This window comes from Gorilla gorilla, chromosome 20 (assembly GCF_029281585.2).
Source record: "Gorilla gorilla gorilla isolate KB3781 chromosome 20, NHGRI_mGorGor1-v2.1_pri, whole genome shotgun sequence".
Classification (NCBI taxonomy): Eukaryota; Metazoa; Chordata; class Mammalia; order Primates; family Hominidae; genus Gorilla; species Gorilla gorilla.
This window is the reverse complement of record NC_073244.2, coordinates 66,754,827-66,771,948: the sequence shown is the minus strand read 5'-3', so window position 1 is coordinate 66,771,948 and position 17,122 is coordinate 66,754,827. Positions and strand designations below refer to the sequence as shown.

At 47.8% G+C, this 17,122-nt stretch overlaps 1 protein-coding gene across 3 annotated transcripts; it reads right to left on the bottom strand.

The window, feature by feature from the left end:
- Positions 1–1,707: 1,707 nt before the first annotated feature.
- On the bottom strand, positions 1,708–16,964 carry LOC129528686 (killer cell immunoglobulin-like receptor 2DL3). 3 transcript variants are annotated; one of them, XM_063701650.1, is made up of 10 exons: positions 16,873–16,906; positions 15,242–15,281; positions 15,071–15,074; positions 14,441–14,510; positions 12,487–12,756; positions 10,670–10,963; positions 7,379–7,429; positions 3,009–3,113; positions 2,494–2,546; positions 1,709–2,393 (listed from the first exon to the last, which is right to left on the bottom strand). In XM_063701650.1, exons 1-10 carry the CDS (start codon positions 16,904–16,906, stop codon positions 2,217–2,219), a joined length of 1,098 nt encoding a protein of 365 aa, XP_063557720.1. In that variant the 3' UTR covers positions 1,709–2,216. The 3 variants fall into 3 exon arrangements, with proteins under 3 accessions (XP_063557719.1, XP_063557720.1, XP_063557721.1); XM_063701649.1 differs by lacking the exons at positions 14,441–14,510; positions 15,071–15,074 and having other exon boundaries at positions 1,708–2,393; positions 12,487–12,786; positions 15,246–15,281; positions 16,873–16,964; XM_063701651.1 differs by lacking the exons at positions 14,441–14,510; positions 15,071–15,074; positions 16,873–16,906 and having other exon boundaries at positions 12,487–12,750; positions 15,246–15,249.
- Positions 16,965–17,122: the final 158 nt, after the last annotated feature.

Below are 17,122 nucleotides of genomic sequence, written 5' to 3'. Positions count from 1 at the left end.
CTAAAATCTGTGCTAACGTGAAAGACTTTTCATGTATTTTTATTGTTTTTATCTGAGATTCAAACTCTTCTTCCTGTGTAATATGCAAAATATCTAATAGGTATTATTAGTGTTTTCAGAGTCATTGTGACTAATAAACCATTAGAAATTTTCATGCTTGTATTTCTAGTATTACAGCAGAACCAGTTCAAATGATTTAAATTCCCAGGGAAGGATTATGCAATTATTTACAATCTTAGAATTGTACGTTATCAGCAAAAACCACACCTGTAAACTCTGGATTTTTGTAGTTTTATCTAAAATTTGTCTCATGACCCAAGATTCCAGAGTCCCAACTCTGGAGTTTGCTCTCTCTCTGTCTCTCTCCCTCCCTCATTTTAAATTTTACAGAAATATCCAGTGACATAATGCTATAGAAAATCAAGTTTCCCCCAGCACGTTGGGAAGCCGAGATGGGCGGATCAATGGAGATGAGGAGATTGAGAGCAGCCGGGTCAACACAGTGAAACCATGTCTCTGATAAAAATCCAAAAATTAGCTGTGCCTGGTGGCAGGCACCTGTAACGCCAGCTACCCAAGAGGCTGAGGCACGAGAATCGCTTGAACCTGGGAGGCGGAGGTTGCAGTGAGCTGAGACTGCGCCACTACAGTCCAGCCTGGGCGACAGAGCAAGACTCCGCCTCAAGAAAAAAAAAATAGCAAGTAGCCTATAATAACAAATTAGAGGGCTCTGGCTACTAAATTTAAAGGGTTCTATAAGGCTACATAAAGTGCAGCATCCTCAAGAGTGTGGACACAGAGAGCCCTTTAGCAGAAACAGTGTCTAAAATACATCCATGCACACACAGTCCCTTTATAGTTGACGAAGGCTGCTGTGTGGTTTAAGGTGGCATAGAATGTCTTTTCAATAAATAATATTAAACCAAAGGGTTACATGTAGGAAAGAATAAATCTAAACTTATTCTCACACTATAAAAACACTTCTTAGTTTTTATCTAGTTATTGTACATTTTTAAGACATATTTAAAATTGAGAATAAAAGTCATATACGGTCATCCTTCACTATTCGTGGGTGATTGGTTTCAGGATCTCCACTCAGATACCAAAATCTGCAGATGCTCAAGCCTCTTACATAAAATGACACAGCATTTGGATATGACCCATGCACATTCTCCTGTATATATTAAATCATCTCTCGATTACTTATAATTCCTGATACAGCCTACACACCGCCTCATTTGTGTCCATTCAACATAGTTTTGCTTTTTGAAACTTTGTGGATATTTTCTCTGAATATTTTTGATTTATACTTGGTTCAATAAACACCTGTAAACCCCATAGATACGGAGAAGCGACTGTATATTTATAGTATGAAAGATGATGTGTTGACATGTGTCCCCGTGGAGATGAGACTAACAAGGCCTATGACTCTGCAAATGTTTCATCGTGGAATGACTCTGCCAGCTTTCCAGGTCTGCAGAGAGTAAGAATATCACTTGTTCATGTGATTCACGATCCTTGGAACCTCCTATGTGCTGCATCTTTGGATGGAAATTGGAGTCCCAGAGACAAATGGGGCTCCACCCTGCTTCCAGAAGCTCACAGTCCAGGGGTGAGAACCCAGTGGAGAACAGATGGGGTTATGTGGACATGGTAATGATAACACCAGAAGTCTTAGGCAAGAATAGAGTCCCATTACCGAAACCATGAGGACAGACATGTTTATTTGAAGGAGGGAAAACTACACTGAAATTATTAAAAAAAATTTATAAGCTTTACTGCTGACAGAAGGCTGAAAGATAGTCTGAGGGGAGGTGGAACAGCATGAAGGAAGGTGGAACAGCACGTGTGTAAGTGCCATGTCAAGAGGGAGCCTCTTGTATGTTTGGAATTGTGAGTTCCTCAGTGTGATCGCAGCCTCAAGTAGACTAGGAAGTAAGCCAGTTAGGTTGGAGAGGTGGGCAGGGGTCAAGTGAAATAGATACTTGTGGGCTAAGCAAAGGAGTGTGATTTCTCTCCAGCAGGCAGTGGCGACCTTAGACATTTGTAAGCAAGAGAGAGTCATGTTCAGATTCGTGGTGTGAGGAACAGCGATGCCCTAAGATGCAGACTCACGCCTTCAGATTCCAGCTGCTGGTACATGGGAGCTGGCAACCCGGTTTTGAGACAGGGCTGTTGTCTCCCTAGAAGATCCCATCAAGGGCTGACTGTGGTGCTCATGGGCAGGAGACAACTTTGGATCTGGGCTCAGCATTTGGAAGTTCCGTGTACACGCTGGTATCTGTTGGGGGTGTCTTGGGCCTCTGAGAAGGGCGAGCGATTTTTCTCTGTGTGAAAACGCAGTGATCCAACTGTGCGTATGTCACCTCCTGAGGGTCTTGTTCATCAGAGTCCTGGAGAGAGGGAAATGCTGAGTGAGGGAGGGTGTTCACATTTTTCAGGACTCTTTGGGAATAAGACTCTATCCGTGAGGATGGGCCGAGGAAGACCTACCTGCCTATTCACTGTTCTGTCCCCCGCAGGCCCTTGGTCCATTACAGCAGCATCTGTAGGAGACAGAAGTCAACAAAACAGCTCGGAGGGCAATTATGGGTCCTCATTTCATAAGCAGAGACCAATATACTGTGGGAGGCTATAGGTGCCTGAGGTCCCTCAGTTGCCAACAGCAGACTCAGACATTCTATATCTGTGAGCTCAAGGACCCATCCCATGAATAGCTCTGAGTTCCCATCCCATTGATTCTATCTCCCACTTTCTGCCTGTCATGGAACCTTCTCCTGGATGTGAGTGGCTGCAGGGGACATGAGGATACAGTTCAGAATCAGGCAATGGTCTGTGAGCTGAAGGCAGGGGCAGGGAGTCTGGTGCTCTCTATAGAAAGTCCTCCCTCTGTGGCTCCTGCCTTGGGACAGGGACCATCCTGCCTGTGAGGAACACACATCAGAGTGCTCCCATCCTGCTTCCCCCCATGGCCCTGAGCTCTCTGGCCTCTGCTTCATGAGACTTACTTTTTTTGTTGGAGCACCAGCGATGAAGGAGAAAGAAGAGGAGGAGGATGAAGAGGATGATGGCCACTGAGGTCCCAATCAGAACGTGCAGGTGTCTGGGGTTACCTGGAAGAAGATGAGACACCAATAAGAAGCTAATCATAGCAGTTCCTCTATATGAATTGTCTCGCATTTCTTGATTGACAGGTAACCACATACAGCATCTCTTTCGGACAAGCACCCAGATGGCGGGAGACCTAGCTTCCTCCTGCTTTCTCAGTTATAGCTCTCATAGTAACCATAGAACGTGCTGAGGATACAACTACTTTAGTTGAGATGTTTGACCCCTTCAAACCTCACATTGAAATTTAACCCCCAGTGTGGGAGGTTGGGCCTCTTGGGAGGTGTTTGGGTCATGGAGGTGGATCCATCATGAACAGATCAATTCTGTGCCAAGGAGACGGAGTTAGCAAGTTCCCCCTCTATTAGTTCCTGGAGAGCTGGTTGTTAAAAAGAACTTGGAAGCTCCATCGCTCCCCCTCCCCCTTACTCTCTCTCTTCCCGTGTGATCTCTGTGGTCTCTGCACAGACGGACCCTCCTTCCCTTCTGCCAGAGTGGGAGCAGCCTGAGGCCGTCACGAGAAATAACTGCTGTTGCCATGCTTCCAGTACAGCCTGCAGAACTGTGAGGCAAACCAATCTCTTTTCTTTAGAAGTTACCCAGGCTCAAGTGTTCCTTTAGAGCAACAAAAATGGACTAAGACAGCAACGTCCTGAGATCAGGAGGAATGTCCCAGAACATCCTGGGCTGTCTTCCTGTTCTTCCTGGAGGAGGACGTCATGCCGTGCTTTAGCTGAGTGCTTCCTGTGGCTCCAGGGTACAAAACCCAGGCTGGGCTGCTTTCTGGCTTCCCCCAGCTACACTGCAAATGAGGTGACTCCATATGTCCCGAGCAGCTTTTCTGAGCCTTGAGGGACTGGCTCACATTGAAATGTAGGCTTCTGTTGTCACTCGCTGCTTATCTGTTAGTAATGAACCTGCCTGTGTAATGTATTCTCTGTGTGTTCTGTCTTCCTGGAGTGACGGTGAGTGATAGGAATTGGCATAGGCCCAGGTGCAGTCCAGGAGGTGTTTAGAGTCTTCTCTGGGAAGACTGAACTGGGATTGATACACAGCGAATGTGCTTTAGGATTTCTACATCCACAGCATTCTTGAGTCAAACAACTTGCATTCTCCAAGAAAACGAAACAAAAGTGAAATCAAGATAAAAAAAGCGAAGCAGAACTCTCTTATGTCGAACGTCCAGAAAATAGTGTTGAAGCCCGTGTGAAACGTGCTACTCTTTGTGATCTCGGGAGACACATGTTAGGCTGCTGTTCTACCCGAGAGGCTTGGGGAAGGACCACCCCCTCGGCCATCTATTGCTTCAATACCACCTGTCCTCCTGTGAATTAGTAGGAAAGGGGAGCAGGAGCTAGTGCTGGCACTGATCTCTGATTCCAAGATCTGGACTCACTCCAAGGAGTATTAATGTTTACCTCCCCATGGTCTATCTGAATCTCCACAGGTGATTGGAAGTAGGGGTGAGGTGGGGGATTTGGGTGAGAGGGCATTTTTTTTTGTGATGAACAGAGCACTTTCTCTATTCCACGATCTGTGCTGGAGGATTCAGCGGGCTTTCACATTTTCTATACGATCTCATGCTCACAGAAAGCCAAATAGGGAAGAGGTTTTAGGCTGATTGCCTAATGCATAAGACAAAGGATCAAAAAAGTAATTACAGAGAAATGAAAAATGATGATTGGAATTCAGGTGCCTTTGTCATTCGTGTGTGTTTTATTATATTTATGCATTTCTTATTTTTATTTTTTGAGATGGAGTCTTCTTGTGTCACCCAGGCTGGAGTGCAGTGATGCAATCTCCACTCACTGCAACCTCCACCTCCTGGGTTGAAGTCATTCTCCTGCTTCATCCTCCAGAATAGGAGCTGGGATTACAGCGATGCACCAGCATGCTTGGCTAATTATTGTATTGTTCGTAGAGATAGGGTTTCACCATGTTGGCCAGGCTGGTCTGGAACTCCTGACTTCATGGAATCCACCCGCCTTGGCCTCCTGCAGTGCTGGGTTACAAGCGTGAGCCACCGTTCACAGACTTCTATATTATGCTATAATAGGTCCCTTCATTTCCACCACCCCTCATATATGTGTCACTCCTTTGCCGGGTATTGATTTATGTGTAGGATGAATAAATCTCAGAAAGAAATTAATTAAGCGAGGATTAAACAAGTAGGAAAATCAAACCCAGCAAGCCTTTCCAGCCAATGATTCCACCTCACGAGCATAGCTTATATCCATCTGCTTCATCCACTTAGGGTCTAAATCAGCACCACATTTCACCAGGGGGGCGGGAATTGCCTTTTCCACGATCTCCTAGATTCCAGTTATGCACCTGGGCCTCCCTTATTTTCATGTCAGTCACTATTAATCATGTAGGCATTCCTGGTTACCCTGAGGTGAATCCAATGGCTGTGAGTACCAAACACACACTCCTTGTTCCTCCTTAGTTTCCTGTGTACCCAGTGTGCTCTCCGTCTCTCCACAGTCGTCTTGTCATTCTCCCCACGTCATTCCCAGCATTTGAGGCAGAGCCTCTTCCTTCCACATCAGATTGTTTTCACCTTTGTGCCTTCACAGCTGACAGCTGTGTGTGGAAAATCCTTCCGCCAGTCTTTCAGGGGTTCAATCCGTGTTTTTCATTAATGTCACAAATATCTGATTAGTGAGACCTTCTCTGTCACCCAAAATCATACACTCAGCATTATCTATTATTGATTTTGAATTCTGGCTGGGCACAGTGGCTCACGCCCGTAATCCCAGTACTTTGGGATGCTGAGACAGTTGGATCACTTGAGGTTGGGAGTTTCAGACAAGCTTGGCCAACATGGTGAAACAGCCTCTCTACAAAAAATATACAAAAAAATTAGCCGGGCATGGTGGCGGTTGCCTGTAATCCCAGCTACTCGAGAAGCTGAGGCAGGAGAATCACTTGAATCCAGGAGACGCAGGTTGCAGTGAGCCAAGATCGTGACACTGCACTGTAGCCTGGAAGACAGAGGGAGACTCTGTCTCAGTAAACAAATGAACGAACAAACAAACAAATAGATTTCATGCACAGATGCTTCCCAATGGATCATTCATTTACTGGTCCACTTGTGCATTCATTGTCTGCCCTCCCATTTAACCATCTGCAATATCAGTGTCTCAAGAGCAGAGACCAAATGTATCTTGTTCACCGTTTGTGGAAGGCAGGAGAATGCTGTCCCACCCCAAAATGTCCCTGTCCTAGCCTCCATAGCTTGTGAATATGTTATTTTACATGGAAAGGAGGAATGAAGATTGCAGATGGAATTACGGTTGCTAATCAGCTGAACTTAAAACAAGGGTATCCTGGATGATTTCCGGGAGATTATGATGGATTTTCATCTTGGTGAACCCAATAGAATCCCCAAGTTTTCAAAAGATAAGGAAGAAGGGAGAGCAGCATTGAGAGAAAGAGGTGTGGTAAGGAAGAAGGGTCTGAGTGATGCCATGTGAGATGTGATCAGTCTTTGTGGGCTTTGAGGAAGGAGGAAGGGGACCAGGAGCCAAGGAATGTGGGAGCCTCTAGAAGCTGGGACAAGTGAGAAGGAGATTTTTGCCTGGAACTTTCAGAGGGAAGGCAGCCTTGCTGTCACCTTGATTTTAGCCCAGTGAGATGCACTTCATACTTTGAGCTACAGCACTGTAAGATAACTAAAAAACCGTTTTGTTTTCACCCACGAATCTTGTGGAAATTTGTTATGGCAACAATAGGAAAAGGTTCCACACTGCACAGCCTGAGCATGGGGCCGTGGCTGAATGAGTCAATGAGTCGAAGTGTGCGTGCATGAGCTCTGTTCTCTGTTACGGCAAGGCTCTTGCTCTGCTGAGTCAGCCAGGGTTGCCTCATGACCAACAGGAGCTCATTCCTTGGAAGTGGAACTTCTCTAAAACACCTCGCCCTCATCAGATGTTCCCTTCCCTTCCCTCTCTCAAGCGCCCAGGAATTTATCCTCCAGTTAGGAATGCTGGCAGAACAAACATTGCATTTTTCCTGAGAAGGATGTCAGATTGGCAATCATTCTTCTAGCTTGTAGGAGGTCTGAGCTCCATAAAATGAGAGATGAAGAGATTTCACTGAGCCCTGTGTTGGGCCCAGATCCCTTTCGCTGTAGGAGTATCTGGAGTTCGGAGATGGTGGAAAACAGGTGCACAATGCCAGAGCTGTGAGATGCTGAGTCAACACCTGCATCCAAAGTTTCCACCTCCCCAGGTTTCCAAAAGCAGATATAAGAGGGTTCTGTACTCACCGGTTTTGGAGCTTGGTTCAGTGGGTGAAGGCCAACTAGTTGAAGGGTTTCCTAGAACACGAGACAGGAGAGAGGTGAGGAAATGAGGGTGTCTGTCCTCTATTCAGTGGAAATCTTCGAGGTTGGTTCATGGCCAACACTCTGTTATGGAATATTGTGCCCTGGGAGTCCTGGGATCCTTTTCTCCATAATTTTTATATGTGACGCCCACTGTCTTGAGACTTCAAGGTATAAAGAGAAAACAGGAGCATCACACTACCTGATCTCAAAATATGTTACAGAGCTGTAGTAAGCAAAACAGCATGATGTTGGCATAACGAAAGGCAGATAGAACAACGGAGCAGAATGAATAACAGAGATATAATCCACGCATTTACATCCAATGGTTTTTTATCTTTTCTTTTGAGATTGAGTCTCGTTCTGTCACCCAGGCTGGAGTGCAGAGGTGCAATCTTGGTTCACTGCAACTTCAGCCTCCTGGTTTCAATCAATTCTCTCACCTCAAACTACTGAGTAGTGGTATTACAGGTGCTGACCACCATGCTCAGCTAATTGTTATATTTTTAGTAGAGACGATATTTCACTATGTTGGCCAGGCTGATCTTAAACTCCTGGCCTCAGGTGATCCACCTGCCTCGGCCTCCCAAAGTGCTGGAATTGCAGGTGTTAGCCACCATGCCCAGCCCATCCAATGGACTTTGACAAAGGTGCCAAGAACTTACAATCAGGAAAGGACAGTCTTTTCAATAAACTGTGCAGGGAAAACTGGATATCTACATGCAGAAGAATGAAACTGCACCTCTAGCTGTCACCATACACAAAAATCAAATGAAAGTGGATTAAAGATGTGAGTCTAAGGCCTGAGACTATGAAACACGTAGAAGAAAATATTGGGGAAATGCTCCAGGATATTTGTCTGAAGAAAGACATTTTGTTTTAAATCTTCAAAACACAAGTAATCGAAGCAAAAATAGACCATTGGAATTACATCAAAGTAAGCAACTTCTGCACCACTAAAGATAAACCAACAAAGTGAAGAGACAGCCCACAGACTGGGAGCAACTATGTGCAAACTATGCATCTGAGATGGGATTAATAACTAGAAATATAAGAAGCTCAAACAACTCAGTAAAACACATGATTTAATTGAAAAAGGAGCAAAAGACATGAAATTTCCCCGCATAAGAAATAGTGCTCAGTATCACTCATCACCAGAGAAATGCAAATTAAAATTGAAGTGAGTTTTCATCTCACCCCATTAACATGGCTTTAAGGCAGGGCGAGGTGGCTCACATCTGTCATCCTAGAACTTTGAGAGCCCGAGGTGGGCGAATCTCCTGAGGTCAGGAGTTTGACACCAGCCTGACCCACATGGAGAAACACTGTCTCTACTAAAAATACAAAAATTAGCCGGGCGTGGTGGTGTGTGCCTGTAATCCCAGCTACTCGGGAGGCTGAGGCAGGACAATCGCTTGAACCTGGGAGGTGGAGGTTGCGGTGAGCCGAGATCACGCCACTGCACTCCAGCCTGGGTGAGAAGAGCAAAACTCCATCTTTAAATAAAATAAATAAAATAAAATGGCTTTTAGCCGCAAGACAGGCAAAACAAATGCTGGAAAGGTGGTAGAGAAAGGAGAACCCTGGTACCCTGTTAGTAGGAGTGTAAATTGGTACAGCCATTACGGACAAAAGTGTGGAAGTCCTTTAAAGAACTAAAAAGAGATTGGGTGCAGTGGATCACGCCTGTAATCCTGGCAGTTTGTGAGACCGAGGCGGGCACCTCAGTTGAGGTCATGAGTTTGAGAGCAGCCCAGCCAACATGGGGAAACCCCATCTATACTAAAAAAAACAAAAAGTAGCCAGGCGTGGTGGCGTGCACCTGTAATCCCAGCTACTAGGGAGGCTGAGGCAGGAAAATCATTTGAACCCAGGAGGCGGAGGTTGCAATGAGCCAAGATGACATCACTTGTACTCCAGCCTGGCCACAGAGGGAAACTGTCTCAAAAACAAAAACAAAACAACAAACAAAAAACTAAAAAGAGAACTTTCATAGTATCCAGCAATTTCACTACTGGGTTGATGTCCAAAGGAAAGTAAATGAATATATCGAAGTGATATCTGCACTTGTATGATTGGTGCAGCACTGTTCACAGTAGCCAAGATGTGGAGTCAACCTACCTGCCCATCAGTGGGTCAATGGATAGAGAGAATGTGGTACATGCACACAGTGGAGACTACTCATCCATAGAAAGAATAACATCCTGACATTTGCAGCCACATGGATGGAACTGGAGGTCATTACAAAGATTCCCATTACTCACCCATATACAGAGCTAAAAGGTGGATCTCATGAAGGTAGAGAGTAGAATGGTGGCTGCCAGAGGCCAGGAAGAAAAGGGCAGAGGGTAAAAAAAAAATATATATATATACATATATATATATATATATACACATATATATATATATATACACACACACATATATATATATATATATATATATATATATATATAGATGCATTTATGACCACTAGACTTTACACTTAAAAATGGTAAACGTGGCCGGGCTTGGTGGCTCATGCCTGTAATCTCAGCACTTTGCAAGGCTGATGCAGGTGGATCACGTGGTCAGGAGTTCGAGACCAGCTCGACCAACATGGTGAAACCACCTTTCTACTAAAAATACAAAAAGTAGCCTGGCGTGGTGGTGCACGCCTGTAGCACCAGCTACTCAGGTGGCTGAGGCAGGAGAATCGCTTGAACCCAGGAGGCGGAGGTTGCAGTGAGCTGAGATTGTGCCACTGCACTCCAGCATAGGGGACAGAGCTAGACTCCGCCTCAAAAAAAAAATATTAAAGGTGGTAAGCTATATAGGTATATTTATCCTCAATAAATATTTCTTCAAACAAAAGTAAAGGGTGTAGGGGTTGCTGGTGATGACATCTCTGTGTGGGTGAGAGGTCAGGATGGGCTTCTGGGAAATGGGTAAGGTTGAGGGGCTGAGGGAACCTCTGATCTCCCCAAACTGAGCCCAGTCTCCCTCCTCTGGGTCTCTCCTGACCGCTTTCTCCATCTGCCTGCGTGCCTGGAGCCCTGGCCGTGGGCCTTCATGCAGGCCGTGTAGGAGGGTTTGGAGGTGCCCTGTCTGCCACCCTGTGCCCTGATCCCTCCCTCACACCCATGCTGCGTCTTCTCTCTGCATCTGTCCGTGCTTCTCTCCATCATCGGCAGGAAGCTCCTCAGCTAAGGCTTTAGGATCATAGGACATGAGACAGATATGGGGTTTCCTCACCTGTGACAGAAACAAGCAGTGGGTCACTCGAGTTTGACCACTCGTAGGGAGAGTCACGGAAAGAGCCGAAGCATCTGTAGGTCCCTCCCTGGGTGGCAGGGCCCAGAGGAAAGTCTGCCTGGAATGTCCTGTTGACCTTGCGCACTGCAGGGAGCCTACATTCATGGGCCTCCCCCTCCCTGGATAGATGGTACATTTCATAGGATCTCCGGGAGCTGCAGGACAAGGTCACGCTCTCTCCTGCCTGAACTGTGGGGCCCGGCTGGGCTGAGAGAGAAGGTTTCTCATATAGACCTGGAAGGAGAAGAGGCAGTTTCCTCAGGGAGGTTCTTCCTTGTCACAACTCCCCTCACACCTGAGCTGAGAACTCACTCCCCTGCTCTATGGCCTAATGCTCTCTCTCTGTCTCTCACCCTCCACCCCATCTCTCTTCATGTCTATTTCCTCCTTCCACCTTCTCTGTCTCTCTAGGTCTCTGATCTCACTTCCCCACCTCTAGATATGTTTTCCCCTTTTGGATTCTTTTATTCTCTCTGACTCTCCTTGGATTGGTTGACTTGATGTTACTTTTTTTAATTCTGAGTTTCTCACTTTGTGTCCTGTTCATAACTTTCTGCATATTTCTATCTATTATCTATCAATCTATCTATTTATCTATTCGGTGCCTATCTACAAATTCTCTACCTGTCATCTATATCTATATATCATCTATTTATCTATCAATTGTCTATCTATCCATCAATCATCTATTATCTATATCTATGTATCGTCCCTCTCTCTCTATGATTTCTCTCTTTGTCTGCCTCTCTATCTCTATATATTATCTATCTGTCTTCATCATCATCATCTCTATGTATCATCTATTAATGAATCAATCAATCATCATCTAAGTATCTATAACCTATTATCTATCATCTACCTATTTATCATCTATCTATATCTATCCATCTATCATCTGTCTTGCTCGGCCTCTCGGTCTCTCTAGTTCTCTTTGGAATCTCTGCAATTCATCGCCACATCTCCATCTTTCTATGTCCTTGTGCCTCTCCCTCAGGACTCTAATTGTAGTGCTTTTCTCTGCTCCCTTCCATCATTCTCACCACTTCTCTGCCCTCTTTTCTCTCCCTTTATGTGTCAGTGAGTCTCTCAGTCTCCTTCCTCTGGCTCATTCTCTGTGTGTTTATGTCTTTGCTTTTTGGTGTTCCTGATTTCTCTCTGTGTCTCTCAGTGATCCTCTCATATGTGGGGTTATTTGGAATGTGAGCCTCAGAATCCAGTCTGGGGACCACAAGTTCACACAGCATACAGGGGTTGGTGTTCTGGGGCCATGATATCCTGGGACGATTACTCTCAATTTCATGGAAGGCAGAGGTGTGAGAATAAACATGGCATCTGTAGGTGCCACAAGGCCTGAGGCCACAGGACCCAACTCAGGTCAGAAATATGGGTGTCCTTGGGTTGCCTGGTAGAGAACACTTTGTGGAGGTGAAACACAAATGAAACTTCTAACCTGTGCCAGGTCTCTGAGCAAAGTCAGCATGGAAGGACACCTCTCTCTGGGACATGTCTGTCTGTCTCCTTTAACTCCTTCTGTCTTTTCTAACTCCCTCTATGGCCCCTGTCTGTCCTCTGTTATGACACCTGGTCTGTACTTGTGTCTCCTGTTTCTCTGTCTCTGTTGGTACAGACCTCACCAAGTCAGTCTCTCTCCATAAGAATACCAAGCTCATCTTCCTTACAACCACCTGGGCCTCCAAGTCCTGGATCATTCACTCTGTGTCCCAAAGACAGTGAGAAGAATGTCTGGACACTCTCACCTATGATAACGATGTCCAGAGGGTCACTGGGAGCCGATAACTGATAGGGGGAGTGAGTAACAGAACCGTAGCATCTGTAGGTCCCTGCCAGGTCTTTCGTCATGCGACCGATGGAGAAGTTGGCCTTGGAGACCCCATCATGGTGCTCTCCAATGAGGTGCAAAGTGTCGTTAAACATCCCCTCTCTGTGCAGAAGGAAGTGCTCAAACATGACATCTGACCAACATTGCAGGATGACTGTCTCTTTTGATTTCACCAGGGGACCTGGGTGGGCCAGGAGGGAAGGTTTTCTGTGGACTCCTAGGAAGAGAGGTTGTGAGTTTAGAAGGTGTCTCTCTTTATCATCCCATCCATGGCACCTGGAATGAGGGAGGCTTCCCCTCTCTGGTGTCTTATCTCTCTCCTTCCTCTCTGTGTCTTCCTGTTCTTTTCTGTGCCCATAACTCCTGGTGCAGGTCCTTCCATCTGTCTCCCTCCCTCTTCTCTGTCCCTCTGTCTCTAGTAGCCTCTGATTCCCTTGCTGCTGGGCTCAGCCTCATCTCTTGGGCTGTTGTATCTATTTCACTCTAATGTCTTTCCTGCTGTATATGTGGGGGTGGACGAGGAACCAGGATATGCTGCATGTCCAGGCTCTTAGCAGCCTGGTTCAATCTCTTTTGGACGAATTGGAATCCTTGGCAAGAGGTATGAACTGATCAGTAAGGCAGGTACCAGTATCCACACACCCTGTTCCTGGTGGGGACTGGGAGCCACTCTTGCCATGCCTGTGCCTTCTCCATGGTGCCAGTTTCCATAGGCTGGCTCTTGGTGCTGGTTGGAGGAGTATCAACCCCTCCCTATGTGGATGGAGCCTGGTGGTGGCATCATCATCCCACCCTTGCTGATCTCGGTGTAGCCAACCTTCTCCTTGTTTGGTTTCTTTAATTAATTAACTTTGGAGACAGAGTCTCACTCCTTCGCCCAGGCTGGAGTGAAGTGGTGTGGTCTAGGCTCACTGCAACCTCTGTCTCCTGGGTTCAAGCGATTCTCCTGCCCTCAGCCTCCTGAGTCGCTAGGATTACATGCACCTGCCACCATGCCTGGCTATCCTTGTGTCTTTTCTTAACTTGTCCTTGACCTGGGTTCCAGTGTTGTTTTCCTGTTGCTGCTGTAGAAAATTATCAGAAGCATGGCAGCAGGAGAGAGCACACTGACCCCCTCCGATTCTGGAGACAGAAAGCGGACCCTGTTTTTCGAGGGCTAAAATCAAGGCATCTGCAGGGCTGCGTTCCCTCTGGAGACTCAGGAGAATTAGTTCCTTGACTTTTCCAGCCTCTATAGGCCACCTGCATTCATGGCTCATGGCCTTCCGCCACCTCCAAAGCTGGGGGAGACTCCCATTATGCTGCTGTAATCCCCACTCTCCTCTTCTTCCTCCTTTCATGTGGACCCTTGTGATTATACTGAGCCCACCGGGACAGTCCAGGCTGTCTCCCCATCTCAAGGTCAACTCATCAACAATCTGAACTCCATCTTCCCCTTCAGTCCCTTCCCCTATAACATAAATAGTCACAGACTCCAGGGATTAGAATGCAGTCATCATTGGGGACAATTATTCTTCCCACCATAGCACCCATTTCCCTGTATTCAATCCCCCTTTACCCCAAATACAGTCAGGGCCTGCATGATGGGACCCTCAAGGACATGCCTACCAGAAGCTCTGGGATTCAGGAGGTGGGACAAGGAGAATCCCAGACAGGAGCCCTCTGACCTGTGACCATGATCACCAGGGGGTTGCTGGGTGCCAATCACCCAGTGGGGGAGTGTGGGTGTGAACCCCGACATCTGTAGGTCCCTGCGTGTGACGTGGTCACAGGGCCCATGAAAAGGTTTTTCCAGAATACTCTGTCATAGAGCTCAGGGCCAGGCACCCCATCTTCCTCGTACAGACTGAAGTTGTTAAACCCAAGATTAGAGTGACACCGAAGAGTCACATGTTCTGGAGGGACCACAAGGCTGGGCCAGGTAGACAGCAAGGTCTTGTCCTAACCACCTTGGGGAGAAGGAGGTACCACCTTAGAGAGGAGGATGCGGAGCCGCCCCTCCCTCCCTGTGCTCAGAAGATTCTCCCCACTTTCCACGTTTCTATGGCTGCTATCACACCTTGGTGCCTAGGGCTAAAGGAAGGACCCATCCCTCAAAGACAAGGTGTCTCCCTACAACAAAAGTGTCAGCTGAGAACTTTGAACAAGTGCTGAGTAAGAGACTCCTACTAGATTTTAATACTGTAAGATTACTCACATAAAACAACACAGGGTAGACATGGGGTGGAGGGCATGTCCTTTGAGAATGGAATATCAGCAGATGCCTGAATGAAAATAAAAAACTGAGCCCCCATCAGAGGATTTGGAATGTCAGGGCCATGGCTGTGGTTTCCCACCTCTTCTGGTAGAGTGACAGCAGCCACACTGCAGCCCCTACCGTCATGGAAACGCTGAAGTGTGTGAGTAACACCTTTGTCCTCAGAGGATCTGCTGTTCCTACTACTTCCCCACCACACACCCCAGCTTTGAGCACCCTGGTGTAACCCTGGTCCCCACAGGACTTGACTCTGCCAAGGGAATGAAAGGCCAGGGAGGCGAGGTCAGGACTGTGGGCGGAGCATCCGAGGGTCCTCTCTTCCTAGTTTATGAGAGACTCCCCAACAGGACTTCCCTCTGGTTTCTGGAAAATCCTGTTATGTGGGGAGATGACACCCTAAGGTTTGGAGAAAGACTCACCCATGTGTGGCCAGGCCCCCTGCAGCAAGAACAACCCTGGAAAGAAAGATCATGATGGATGATCCATCTGCAGGCAAACCAGGCCTCCCTTGCTGCCCCCACTGGGCTGTGAGTCTTGGCAGCCAGACCTTTGCTGGGCTGAAGGTAAACTCACCCTCAGTGCCTACCTGCACCCAAGAACAGGGCTGTCGGCTGTGCAGAGACCCAGCCTCCAGGCCCATATCCCCACCCCAAGCCCATATCTCCACTCCAGGCCCATATCTCCACTCTAGGCCTATATTTCCTCCCTAAACCCATATCTCCACTCCAGGCCCATATCTCCACTCTAGGCTCAGATCTCCACCCTAGGCCCATATCTCCAATCCAGGCCCATATTTCCAATCCAGGCTCATATCTCCACTCCAGGCTCATATCTCCACTCCAGGCCCATCTCTCCACTCCAGGCTCATATCTCCACTCCAGTCCCATATCTCCACTCCAGGCCCATCTCTCCACTCCAGGCCCATATCTCCACTCCAGGCCCATATCTCCAATCCAGGCCCATATCTCCATCCTAGGCCCATATCTCCACTCCAGGCCCATATCTCCACTCTAGGCTCAGATCTCCACCCTAGGCCCATATCTCCACTCCAGGCTCATATCTCCACTCCAGGCCCATCTCTCCACTCCAGGCTCATATCTCCACTCCAGGCCCATATCTCCACTCCAGGCCCATCTCTCCACTCCAGGCCCATATCTCCACTCCAGGCCCATATCTCCAATCCAGGCCCATATCTCCATCCTAGGCCCATATCTCCACTCCAGGCCCATCTCTCCACTCCAGACCCATATCTCCACTCCAGGCTCATATCTCCACTCCAGACCCATATCTCCACTCCAGTCCCATATCTCCACTCCAGGCCCATATCTCCAATCCAGGCCCATATCTCCACCCTAGGCCCATATCTCCAATCCAGGCCCATATCTCCAATCCAGGCTCATATCTCCACTCCAGGCCCATATCATCACCTCCAGGCCCATATCTCCACTCGAGGCCCATATCTCCACCTCCAGGCTCATATCTCCACCCGATGCCCATGTCTCCACTCCAGGCCCATATCTCCACTCCAGGCCCATATCTCCACTCCAGGCCCATATCTCTACCTCCAGGCCCATATCTCTACCTCCAGGCCCATATCTCCACTCCAGGCCCATATCTCTACCTCCAGGCCCATATCTACACTCCAGGCCCATATCTCCACCCGATGCCCATGTCTCCACTCCAGGCCCATGTCTCCACTCCAGGCCCATATCTCCACTCCAGGACCATATCTCTCCCTCCAGGCCCATATCTCCACTCCAGGCCCATATCTCTACCTCCAGGCCCATGTCTCCACTCCAGACTCCTATCTCCCCTCCAGGTTCCTATCTCCACTCCAGGCCCAGATCTCCACTCCAGACTCCTATCTCCACTCCAGGTTCCTATCTCCACTTCTAGGCCCATCACTCCCTCTCTAGGCCCATATCTCCACTCCAGGCCCAGATCTCCACTCCAGGCCCACAACTCCACCTCCAGGCCTATATCTCCACGTCTGGGCGCAGATCTCCATCCCCGCACTCCCTCCCTCTATTCCTTTCCAGGACTCACCAAAACACGCCATGCTGATGACCATGAGCGACATGGTGCTGCCGGAGCAGACAGGCGGCCGCGCCCCAGCTCAGCTCAGCAGCGCACAGGATGTTATTTGGCGCCCTGCCCATGCAGTTTACATGTTGACCACATCATGGGAGGGTGACGTACGCAGGCTCTTTCTACCTTGCATGAGGCTCAGTGGGTGCTCGCTCAAGAGCGGAACACGGCTTCCTGGAAATTGTTCTCACTAGAATTGACACCTAGT